At 45.0% G+C, this 12,921-nt stretch overlaps 1 protein-coding gene across 1 annotated transcript; it reads right to left on the bottom strand.

Moving 5' to 3' along the window:
* Positions 1–3,435: 3,435 nt before the first annotated feature.
* On the bottom strand, positions 3,436–6,409 carry LOC119844730 (putative olfactory receptor 52P1). Its single transcript, XM_038376022.2, has 2 exons — positions 6,403–6,409; positions 3,436–4,424 (listed from the first exon to the last, which is right to left on the bottom strand). The coding sequence occupies exons 1-2, from the start codon at positions 6,407–6,409 to the stop codon at positions 3,436–3,438; spliced, it is 996 nt and encodes a 331-aa protein (XP_038231950.2).
* Between the last annotated feature and the right edge of the window lie 6,512 nt (positions 6,410–12,921).

Below are 12,921 nucleotides of genomic sequence, written 5' to 3'. Positions count from 1 at the left end.
GCCAGGTCAATATCCGAATCAGATCTTACCCAAAAATCATGCTGTTGCCAATCCTTTAGAATCTAAAATCTAAAGGTTTATTCATAAAATGAAAAAGATAGAAACGAGAGCAAGAATTGGTTAAATGGAATCAATTACATACAGGAATGGCAATGTTCTTTGTTCAGGTTTGTAGCAGTGATGGAATAAACTGCAGGTTTAAATCAAGTCTCTGGAGAACATCCACAGCTGGGACGGGTCATTCAGTCCTTTGCTCAGAGCTTCAGTTTTTAGCATAGTCCCTCCAGAGGCAAGAAGCAGGATTGAAGACAAGATGAGGATGAGGCATCAGCCTTTTCTAGTCTTTTCCAGGTGGAAGGACCCCTCTTTGTTCTTACTGTGGAAAATTACAGCAAAATGGAGTTTGGAGTCATATGGGCAAGTCACACGCCCATGCATAATTCAGTTCTTTACAGGAGGCAGCCAATGCTCACTTGCCATGTTCAGCGTTCTCAGGAAGACTTTTTATGTGGACTGGAGTCATTGTCAGTGAAGTGTTTCTTGACTGGGCACTTAAGTTGCACATTGCTTTCTCAAGAAGCTGACCAAATGCTTCATTAAGGCTACTTCAGAATCAAAACACATAGATATACAAGTACATAGCCAATATTCATAACTTCAACTGAAAAAATGATATGCCCATACAGATAGTATAATCATAATAAGCAAATCAGAACCTTCCCATAGACAACATTTGTACAATATTTCTTCTAATAAATATCAATGGTTGCACCAATGATCTATACGATCACGGATTATATTAATAAGGTCACAGGGGTTGGTTCTGCTTTGAGCAGGGGTTGGGCTAGATGACCTCCTGAGGTCTCTTTCAACCCTGACATTCTATGATTCTACGATTCAATGAACAAAAGCCCAAAGATCACTTACTGAGGGCGGGGATGGCCTGTAGAAGGGACAGCCTGAGAAGGAAGCTTTCTTCTCTAATAGGAATGCCGGGCTTCACTGATCCCTCTCATTTGCTCTTTGGACTACCCAAGCAGGGCAGAGCCCTGGGACTGAGTTGGCCCTGGGAGGTTGGGCCAGACCACATGAAGAGGCAGTTGTCGCACACACAAAAAAGAGAGAAAACCCTTGCTGTATGGAGCCACCACAAGGTGTCTCTTAGGGTGAGCAGACACCCTTCACGGTACCTTACCACAGATGGAGGCTGTCAAGGTTCCTTCCCCACTCTGAACTCTAGGGTACAGATGTGGGGACATGCATGAAAACCTCCGAAGTTTAATTTTACCAGCTTAGGTTAAAAACTTCCCCAAGGTACAAACTATTTTTACCCTTTGCTCTTGGACGTCTACTGCCACTACCAAACGTTTGACTGGGTTTACTGGAAAAGCATTGTTTGGAAATGTCTTTCCCCCCAAAATCCTCACTAAAACCTTGCACCCCCCCGCCTGGGGAAGGCTTGATAAAAATCCTCACCAATTTGCATAGGTGAACACAGACCGAAACCCTTGGATTTTAAGAACGATGAAAAAAGCATTCAATTTCTTACAAGAAAAATGTTAATCTAAGAAAAGGTAAAAAGAATCACCTCTGTAAAATCAGGATGGTAAATACCTTACAGGGTAATTTGATTCAAAACATAGAGAATCCCTCCAGGCAAAACCTTAAATTACAAAAAGACACAAAGACAGGAATATTCATTCTATTCAGCACAACTTAATTTTCTCAGCCATTTAAAGAAATCAGAATCTAACGCATCTCTAGCTCGATTGCTTACTAAGTTCTAAGACTCCATTCCTGTTCTGTCCCCGGCAAAAGCATCACCCAGACAGACAGACAGACCCTTTGTTTCTCCCTCCCTCCAGCTTGGAAAGTATCTTGTCTCCTCATTGGTCATTGTGGTCAGGTGCCAGCGACATTATCCTAGCTCCTTAACCCTTTAGATGTGAAAGGATTTTTCCTCTGGCCAGGAGGAATTTTAAAGGGGTTTACCCTTCCCTTTATATTTATGACAGGGCCTTGGGACTTTCATAGGGAGGTGGTAGGAAGTGGCCCAGGGAGGGCCACTTGACAGAGGCAGCAGGTATAATATGCCAAGGGAGGCTAAATCTCCACTGCGGTGCTGACCCACCTGCCACATTTGAAAGCGTGGACGCCTGGGCTGTGGTGACTCATGCCCCACCTGCTCTCCGCCCCTTATGCTCCTCCCCTCTTTTCTTCCATGGCTTCACTTACGCTCCATTCTTCCTGTCCTTGTTACACCTGGTCACCATGGCCTTTGCTGAGGCCTGACTCCCTCCTTTCCTCGAACCCCTTCTCCATGAGCCCCCTGTCTGCCACTCACTGAGTCCCTCCTCTCATCTACTCACCTTCCCCGTGCCCCCCCCACATGCTGATTCCCTCCTCTGCTCCACCCTCCATCCACTGCTCTCTGAGGCCCTCCTCTCCTCCACCCGAATCCCTCATCCCCCAAAGCTTCTATTCCCTGTGGCATCTCTGTGTAATAGAGAACCACATTTCAAAGTGGTCCCTGGCCTCCTGGCCTCCCATGTTCAAGCCTCCTTAGCTAAGTTGCTCCAGTATCAGCAGGCACAGCAGCAGGAGGAGTCCCACAGCTGGACCAAGTGTAGGATCCAGATGTCAACCGAAAAAGCACAGGCATGCAAATGCCATAAGTGATTAAGGGTATGTCTGCACTACAGAATTAGGCCGATGTTCTTTAAGTCGATCCTCAGCCTCTGATTTAAGCAATTCTGTTTTACATGTCCCCACTATATGCATTGTGTCGGCTAAGCGTATCCTCACTAGCAGGGCTTGTCAGCATGCTCTTGTCTAACACTGCAGTTTATTAGATTGAGACACACACAGACATAACCAATAGGTCTTGAATATCCCAGATATTTACCTAACACCTGGAATGGAACTGAATAATAAACAGCAGGTTCGCAGTGGGCAGTTGGTCACCCATTGGGGAGAAAGGGTGTCAGGAAAAAGGTCTCTCAGGATGGTTTCAGAGGACTGCTCCAAAGTGCAATATAATTAGCTAATCTTTTATAACTTCTACAAAGCATAGAGGCCATAGTGACCCCTACTGGATCTCCACTTTTTCCAACTTTCAATAAACTTCTAATATCAGACGTATTTAGATTCAAGGTTTTCATCCATTTATCTTCTCTCATTCTCATGTATTTACTTCTCTGTCCACTCCTCCCATTGCAATTAGCAGAAACTGCCTGCTAGATTTTGACCTTGCATCTAAAAGCCTGTTTTCTAATTAACCCTTAACTATGTGGTGTTTTATATTATTAATTCATTGTGCCCAGTGCACGTCATATGGCTGCGATTAGCTTGATAACATTCTGAGGTAAACATCCCTCAAAATTCAGGGTAACATAGTGCAGTTCCAAACCCCTCTCTTGTCATGCGGGTTTAAAGTCAGTACGATGAGGTGCAGATGTATTTGACCACTTTCTCACGAAGCTCCTTGGTTTTGACCCCATAAATGATAGGATTGAGCATGGGGGGAATGAGGTAATTGAGGTTGGACAAGATGATGTGAAGGTGTGGAGTGATGCCCTGACCAAACCTGTGTGAAAGAGCGGAGAAGAGTCCAAGAGGATAAGCCATCAGTAGCGCACAGATATGGGCTGTGCAGGTGTTGAGGGCTTTCTGGTTGGCTTCCTTGGAAGAGATTCTGTAGACCGTCCTGATGATCAGAGCATAGGACAGGCCAATGAGCATCAGGTCGAACCCAACGATTACAAACGCGATCAGCAAGCCGTACAAATTGCTGGCTGTGATGTCCCCACATGACACCTTTGCCACAGCTATGTGGTCACAGTACGTGTGGGGGATCATGCTGTGGGCACAGAATGGCTGCCTGCTCAGAAGCAGGGGAAAAGGCAGCATGAAGAGAACAGCTCTTATGAAACCCACTAGCCCTATCATAGCTATCCGTGCGTTGGTGAGGATGGTGGCGTATCTCAGAGGATTACATATAGCAACATAGCGATCAAAGGCCATTGCCACTAGGACAGTTGAGTGCATAGTAGAAAATGTGTGAAAGAAGAACATCTGGGTGAGGCAGCTCCTCACAGTAATGCTTTTCAAATTGAACCAAAAAATACACAGTGCCTTTGGCACGAAGGAGGTAGATGTGCTGATGTCTGAGAGTGCCAGCATGCAGAGTAGCAGGTACATCGGCTTGTGCAGGGTCTGCTCTTTGCCTACCACAAACAGAACTGTGAAATTTCCCAACAGGCCCATAATGTAGAACGCAGAGAAAGGGATGGAAATCCAGATGTGGTCAGCTTCCAGGCCAGGGATGCCGGTTAGGATCAATATTGTAGAATCAGAAGAGGAGAAGCTGAAATTTGCCATGAGGTGGCCGGTGCATCGATCAGGCTCCGAAATGCTCCATGTGCCTGTGAAGGGAGAGAAGCATAGCGAGGGGGATTACACAGTTTATAACAAATAGTATGGTAACTATTTTATAGTTATTAAGACTATAGAAAGGGGGTTAACCAGTGAGGTGGCAAGATTTACAGACAGCACCATATTATTTTGGCCATAGTCAACTCCAGAAATGGATTGGATCTGCTGTTGCAGCATGATTCCTGTATGTTTTATGACAGGTTTCAGAGTAGCAGCTGTGTTAGTATTTATTTGCAAAAAGAAAAGGAGGACTTCTGGCATCTTAGAGACTAACACATTTATTTGAGCATAAGCTTTCATGAGCTACAGCTCACTTCATTGCATGCATTCGGTGGAAAGTACAGTGGGGAGATTTATATACACACACAGAGAAAATGAAACAATGGGTTTTATCATACACATTGTAAGGAGAATGATCACTTATGATGAGCTATTTCCAGCAGGAGAGTGGGGTGGGGGGGAGAAGGAGGAAAACCTTTTGTGGTGATAATCAAGGTGGGCCATTTCCAGCAGTTAACAAGAACATCTGAGGAACAGTGGGGGGTGGGGGGTGGGGGAGAAATAACATGGGGAAATAGTTTTACTTTGTGTAATGACTCATCCATTCCCAGTCTCTATTCAAGCCTAAGTTTAATTGTATCCAGTTTGCAAATTAATTCCAATTCAGCAGTTTCTCGCTGGAGTCTGTTTTTGAAGTTATTTTGTTGAAGAATAGCAACTCTCAGGTCTGTAATCGAGTGACCGGAGAGATTGAAGTGTTCTCCCCCCAAACCACCCCCCACCCCCCACTGTTCCTCAGACATTCTTGTCAACTGCTGGAAATGGCCCACCTTGATTATCACCACAAAAAGTTTTCCTCCTTCCCTCCCCCCCACACCTGCTGGTAATAGCTCACCTTAAGGGATCACTCTCCTTACAGTGTGTATGGTAACAGCCATTGTTTCATGTTCTCTGTGTATATAAATCTCCCCTCTGTATTTTCCACTGAATCCATCCGATGAAGTGAGCTGTAGCTCACGAAAGCTTGTGCTCAAATAAATTTGTTAGTCTCTAAGGTGCACAAGTACTCCTTTTCTTTGTATGTTTTATGTGCTCTTGCCAAGAGCTAAACAAAATAGGTACTCTATCCATACACGCTCTGGCAAATGTTTGGAACCCAATTAACATCAAGCCAAGTTAATGTTGTCAATAGTGTAGGAATCTTGGCATTTAGCCATGAAAGGAATATGGTAGTGTGCCTCAGTTTGCCTTCTTATACAGCGCCTGAGGTCTGGAGTTCCTTCTCTCCTGTGAAAAGTTTCAAGACTGTTCACAGACACTAACTTTGAAATATTACAATCACAATGTCTTTTAACATAAAGTGTTTTCTCATGCATCACTCTTAACATGTTCAAGGGATTTTCCAAATGATCAGGCACATTGTATAGTTTTACAATTCTTGGTATTAGCAACACATTACTTCCAAAAATCACCATTGGCAATAACAACAAATCCATTGCAAGTGTCCATCTACAATCATTTGTAGTCATGCCACACCTTTGGCTCAATACCATTGGAATTTGGGGGTTTTAGGGTTAAACTGTGGCCTCCCTTTGCAAAATTAAGTTCTCTCTTTCCTCCTTGTCCTGAAGGATCAAATCCTGTTTTTTCTTGTTGAACAGAATCCACTGGCTGATTGGGGTGTGCCCTCTGAGCTAACAGCTATTAGCAAATCTTTCTTCTCCCTGTCAGCCAGGTAATTTGCATCCAAACAGACAGGAGCCCCTTTACCAGTGTTCAGATCCTTAACTCTTACCAGTTCCAAGGCTGGACTCTAGCTTAAAGAGATACCATCCATTTTTACGAACATATTAGATGCAAGGTTCTGTTGTCCTTCCATTACCAACCTCTGTTTCCACATGGAAACAGATGTTAAGTCCAATGAGAGACTACAAGTCATAGCCAAAATGTCTCGAGGTGAGAGCGTACCTGCCATCCCTGGCCTGCATGCTTGAGAGATTAACTACACAGCTCTTCTGCTCTGCAGACATAGCTACCCAGTCTTCCCTCTGAACCTGAGACACAGACTGTTCACTCACAGAATCTACATGGAGACATTCCTGTCCCAACAACATTGTCTTCCCAACAAACTGGTCAAGCACAGCCACTTGGTTATAGGGCTGGCCAAATTCCCTAACAATTTTCATTTTATCTGAAGCCTTCTCACAGCTATCCATGCTGGATCTTTTCCAAGCAAAATTAATGAATTGATTCTTAGCAGAACATTTCTGGCTATCAGGAACTGAAACTTCCTTGAGTAAATCACGTCCACACCCTTCAGTTAGAGCAAACTGCTTGCACAGATGACCATGAGGATTCCTTTTCCTAGGAGCTTCTCTAAGCAACAATTCACCCCTCACAGAAATTCTGCCTGTACCCTCTTCACCTAGGGCATGCTTTAAAGGACCATGTTCCTGAGCAACAACAGACTCTTTCCGCATCTCACTTACACTCAGAATAATTATTGGTCCATCAGGGCAATTTTCACACAATCTCCTTTCAGGCAAGCTCATAGCTTCACTAGATAAAAGGTTAGAGGTACTTTCTTTCCCGCTGCAACTTTCCTGACAGTCACCAGCAACATGCAAGTTGTCAGGGTCAATAGGCTTAGGAATCATTTCCTCCTTGTTACAAGTTTCCACACTGTCAGTGGGCAACGTAGTCAAATCCCTTCATGCTCTCTTTGTGCCCTAGCTGATCAATTTGATCAGACAGAGCTCGGACACCCTTTCCCAGCAACAGGCAAAATAAAAGCACCAGAATTGTTTGGTCTCTGGGATTTTGTCCTGACACTAACTGAATGCAACCCAGTCACAGTGTCATTCTTCTCTTCCCAGAAGACACAAATTTAGGGCCATTCCCTTAATGGGCTTTAGTTGTATCCAGAACCAACTCTGAGACACACCTGCATTACCTGCAACCATCACAGGCTGTACTGCTGCCTGTCTTGGCATTTGCCACTTGTGTGTGATATATCTCACTGGTGAGACACATTCACTGATTACCCCTCAGCCAAGGGAGCAGGTGTGACAGGAGGCACCTCACCCTCTGCAGAGGAAGAGCTGTGGAGAGCGTGGGGTGGCTCTGCGATGGTCAGATCTAGGGATTATTGGGGAGCATGGAGCGGAGACTAGCGACCAGCGTGCTGTTGGAATCGGGGCAGCCTGGGAATGGAAGGAGAGTCTGGAGAGGGGGGGTCAGAGTATAATGGGAGATTGAAAAAAGTGAGATGCAAACTCTGTCAATGGGCTGTTGTGACCCGCTAAAGAACCGCTCCCAGTGCTGCACGTCCACCAGCGTTCCCACAGGCAGGGGCACACCCAGCTGCAGTTATATGCAGGCTCTGACCAGCCTCTGCGTGAACCAACAATAGAGAGGTTACAGCCACAATAGCCCCCAGCTCCCTAGCCTAAGACCCCAGAGCTGTGCCGGACTGAACTGCTCCAAACTCTAACTGGTATGAATTTCTTTCCTGCTTTGCCCCTCCCTCAATGTGGGGACACAGTGCCCGCTTTTTGTAACTGAGCTGATATTCCCCCGCTCCCCACACACTTCACTAAACGGCATCCTGGGTTCAGATTAAAACATCAAACAAGTTTATGAATTACACCTTGGGTTTCTCTGCTTTCCATACACAGGTTAGAAATCCCTTTGGCCGGGGTCCAGCACTTATCCTCGGTCAGGCTTATTTCCTCACATCTTTCCCGTCCTCTTGAATGGAGAGGCTCCTCCCAACCATCACCTAGATTGAAGGCATCTTGCCTAGTGGGCAATACCGATGTGTAACTACAATTGAAAAACAGATCACAGAATACCAGCGTTGGAAGGGATCTCAGGAGGTCATCTAGTCCAACCCCCTGCGCAGAGCAGGGCCAATCCCCAATTTTTGTCCCAGATTTCTAAATGGCCCCCTGAAGGATTGAACTCACAACCCTGGGTTTAGCAGGCCAATGCTCAAACCACTGAGCTATTCCTCCCTCCTACATATTGATACGTAGTCAATATTCATGACTTCAGGTACATAAATCATACATGCATATAAACAGGATAATCATATTTAGAATATCATAACTTTTCCAATGACATCTTACATGACACATCTGATATGAAATGTATCAGAAATATGCTATAATCACATCATAATACTATCTCGATGAGAAATAGGGGTGCAGTGTCACACAAAGGTCAAATATTCTTTCTACTGCGGAAATGCCTGAACTTGCATAACAACAACAAGAATTGGAAATAAAACTGAGCAAAGGTTGTGACACCCAGGCTGCAGTTCTGTGGCTCGTCAGGGCAAGAAGACCCATAGACCAGCACAAATGCACCCAGAGCCAGGAAAGTTCCCAGCGCTGACCATAGACCAACAATTACAAAGAAAATTTTAATTGCAGCAGCACTGCCCACCTGGCAGGTATATACCGCTCCCTGTCCCCAACACACTCAGCTCTGCTTGTCTGCCCCTTTGTACCCGCTGCCTGTCCCCACAACCCTCATTGCTTCCCTATTCTCTGTGTACACACCCTGCTTGCCTCCCCTACCCTGAGCACTGCCCACTTGCCCCTATACAACCCACTTCCTTCCTCCATAACTCTGAATGCTGGCTACTTGTCCATGTAGGTCTCCAACCCCGCACAACTTCCAGCCCTTGCACACGGTGCTGCCCCTCACCCCAAACCAAAAACAGGAGCAAGATCCCACAGAGGCAGCTCACAGAAATATCTCCTCAGACTGGGTTAAACTCAGTGTCTGCCTGCACGGGGAAAGTGGGAGAACAGCCTGAACGGCCTTTCTGGGGGCGAAGGGAACCCCAGTAGCAGCTCAGCCTGTGCAGGAAAGGAGAGGGGGCAGATCCGGTGGGAGGGAGAGCGGACGTGGAGACTAAAAATAACCAGTCTCAGTAACGCTTCCTCAGAATGACTGTCAAGGTTCCTTCCCACTCTGAACTCTAGGGTACAGATGTGGGGACCTGCATGAAAGACCCTCTAAGCTTATTCTTACCAGCTTAGGTTAAAACATCCCCAAGGTACAAACTTTTACCTTTTGTCCTTGGACGTTATGCTGCCACCACTAAGTGTTTTAAACTAAGAACAGGGAAAGAGCCCACTTGGAGATGTCTTCCCCCCAAAATATCCCCCAAGCTCTACACCCCCTTTCCTGGGGAAGGCTTGATAAAAATCCTTACCCATTTGCATAGGTGACGAAAGACCCAAACCCTTGGTTCTTAAGAACAATGAAAAATTAATCAGGTTCTTAACAGAAGAATTTTAATTCAAGAAAAGGTAAAAGAATCACCTCTGTAATCAGGATGGTAAATACCTTACAGGGTAATAAGATTCAAAACATAGAGAATCCCTCTAGGCAAAACCTTAAGTTACAAAAAGACATGAAAACAGGAATATACATCCCATTCAGTACAACTTATTTACCAGCCATTTAAACAAAACAGAATCTAACGCATCTCTAGCTAGATTACTGTCTAAGTTCCGATGAAGTGAGCTGTAGCTCACGAAAGCTTAAGCTCTAATAAATTTGTTAGTCTCTAAGGTGCCACAAGTCCTCCTTTTCTTTTTGCGAATACAGACTAACACGGCTGCTACTCTGAAACCTGTCTAAGTTCTAAGACTCCATACCTTTCTGTTCCCGGCAAAAGCATCACTCTCTCTCTCTTTCTCTCTCTCTCTTTCTCTCTCACACACACACACACATTTGTTTCCTCCCCCTCCAGATTTTAAAGTATCTTGTCTCCTCATTGGTCATTTTGGTCAGGTGCCAGCGAGGTTATCCTAGCTTCTTAACCCTTTACAGGTGAAAGGGTTTTGCCTCTGGCCAGGAGGGATTTTATAGCACTGCATACAGAAAGGTGGTTACCCTTCTCTTTATATTTATGACAATGACACAAAGCTTTAACATATTGCAGCCCTTTAGAAAACCAGATACTCCTTCCTGAGGCTGCTTTTCCATCTTGGCAATTGCTGATGTTACCACGAGGCTGTAGTGGGACTAATCATGGGAGGAGGGGTGGTTGAGATGGGGGATGGTGTCAGATAATATCTGGCACATTGTGTTTTACATTATGTTGCAGTCTGAGACCCCCACCGATCCTAGGAGAACTTGTGATGCTTCTTTGCTCTGTGTATTAAGCAGGATGTTCATTCCCAATCTGGATACTGCACATCCCCACTCCTCTCCACACACCGTGTATTCCTGGACCACCCCAGGGTTAGATTTCTGGCACCACCTGGTTTCCTCTAAGGCAGAAACATGCTTTTATTTTTACTGCCTTTTGGGCTTCTCAAACCAGAGATGCAGGAACACAGGGAGAGCAGACCCTTCTCCTGCCCTAAAAAAATTGTTACCCTGATTGATTTGAACCTCTAAACCTCTGAGTGAGATTTCAGGACACGAATAAACATTTCAAGTAACTGTGTAGGTAAATTGCTGCCCAGATGGTCCCTGACTTGAACCTGGAACTTTTCCAGAGCCCTTAACAATATCTTTAATGAAGAAACAAGCAACTTACCAAACAGACTTTATTTTTACTGCCTCTTGGTGCTTCTCAAACCAGAGATGTTGAGGCACAGAGAGATCAGACTCAACTCCCGCCCTAAAGAAATTGTTATCCTGATTGATCTGAACCTGTACGCCTCTGTGTTTGAGATTTCAGGAACTCTGTTGTCAGTTTTACTTTGGCCCAAATGAGCTCACCTGTCCTTAGAGGCCACAGGATGACTCCAATTGAAACCCCTGGTGGCTCATGGCCAGTGTAAATCAGGGCATTTTTTTAAGTCCCTACAGGTAGGTTTAGAGTGAACTCCAGGCAATGTTGGGAGTTTTGCCATTGATCTCAATGAGATCAAGATTGCCACAGTTAGTGATTAACTTTTGGCTCCCAGCTGCGAAAATCACAGCTTTGGCTCCTGCTACAGAGAGAGTTGTTTTGCTAGGGTGCTGAAAGAGCGCCCCATGTTCATGTTGCATTCTCATTTTGTTCTCCCCATAGGCCAGTTTTTTCTCCCCGTAGAAGTGACCCAGTGAGGGCAGAATGTTAGAGCAGAATTTGGCCACTATGTGACCCATTCTTGCTGTGAACCCTCTGGTAACACAGAAACCCACTGCAGAGACTTTGTCTGGAGTTTCCAACAGGGCAGTGAAGTTACTGAATTTGAAAACTGGAGCGAATCAGAGGATAATCCACATAAACTGAAAACCAAAAAAAAAAAAAATGTTAAGCTACTGTGCAGATAGAAGGACACAGTAAGACACAAGGAACTGTCTTTAAAAACAAATATTTGTCTAAACTATTGCCAATACATCCGCAGTTCCAATTTTACCATATAAATCCACTGATGTTTTTTACTCTACTAAACATCCTTAACAACAACTTTAAGTCAGAAACAAGCAACTTACCAAAATCCTGTTTAACAGGGGGTGCTAATCAGTATACGAATCTCACAAGCCTGACACTCGGCGTGCCAGACAACGACCTTTATGATTCAACTGAACTGTCCCTGGAGACTCTCTGCTTGGCCAGGACTCCCGGACAATTCCCTAGGCTCTGTGAGCAGTGGAAAGAGCAGAAAATAGACCCTGGAGAACTTCAGCTTGAGAGCCTCCCCCGGGAATGGAGAATGATTGGCTGATAATAAGGGCTCAGATTGTTAAGGGATGCTGAGTATTGAAACTGGGTAATGTACTGCCAACTGAACTATGTGAGGCAATGCTGCCAGAAGATACGGGACCAATACCTATTTTTAATAAATTGTATCAGCATACACGCTGCATACCGCCCATGCAATTGTAATGTCACATCCACTAGTCTCTAAAATATCAGTGCCACTCCATATAGGGCAAATGACCTGATCCTGAATTGATGAGAGCCAAAGGATGTGAAAAGCTTTCTTGTCCCAGGATTCTGGCATCAAAGGTATTTGCCCGTATCCCTTTGTGAGGTCTAAAGTCGATATATATTTGGCAGCTGAAACTCTTCTAAGTGTTCATCTATTCTGTGCATCAGAAATTGGCAGAGTTGGTCCAGCATCACCAGGTACAGCAGCAGGAGTGCGACAACTGGGCCAGGTATAGCAGCCAAACATCAACCAAAGGGCAGAGGCATGCGAATGCCATAGGTGATTAAGGGTGTGTCTACATTACAAATTTAAGCCAATTTTATTTAAATTAGCATAGAGCCTCTGATTTAATAAGTCAATTTTCCATGTCCCCACTATGTGCATTGTGCAGGCTGAGTGCATCTTCACTACCAGGGCTTGCATCGACTCACGGAGCGTTGCACTGTGGAGAAATATCCCACCGTGCGTTGAGCCAAGTGAAATTTTGGGTTGGGCTTGCAAGGCCTTGTGTGACCAAAATATTTGTGCTAGTGGTTATAGGAACATGGCATTAGCCTTCCATGAGGCACTTATCTCCCTCCCGCCCTGAAATCAA

Source organism: Dermochelys coriacea, chromosome 1 (assembly GCF_009764565.3).
Source record: "Dermochelys coriacea isolate rDerCor1 chromosome 1, rDerCor1.pri.v4, whole genome shotgun sequence".
NCBI classification, from domain to species: domain Eukaryota; kingdom Metazoa; phylum Chordata; order Testudines; family Dermochelyidae; genus Dermochelys; species Dermochelys coriacea.
The sequence above is the reverse complement of the archived record's forward strand: the minus strand, read 5'-3'. Positions and strand labels throughout refer to the sequence as shown.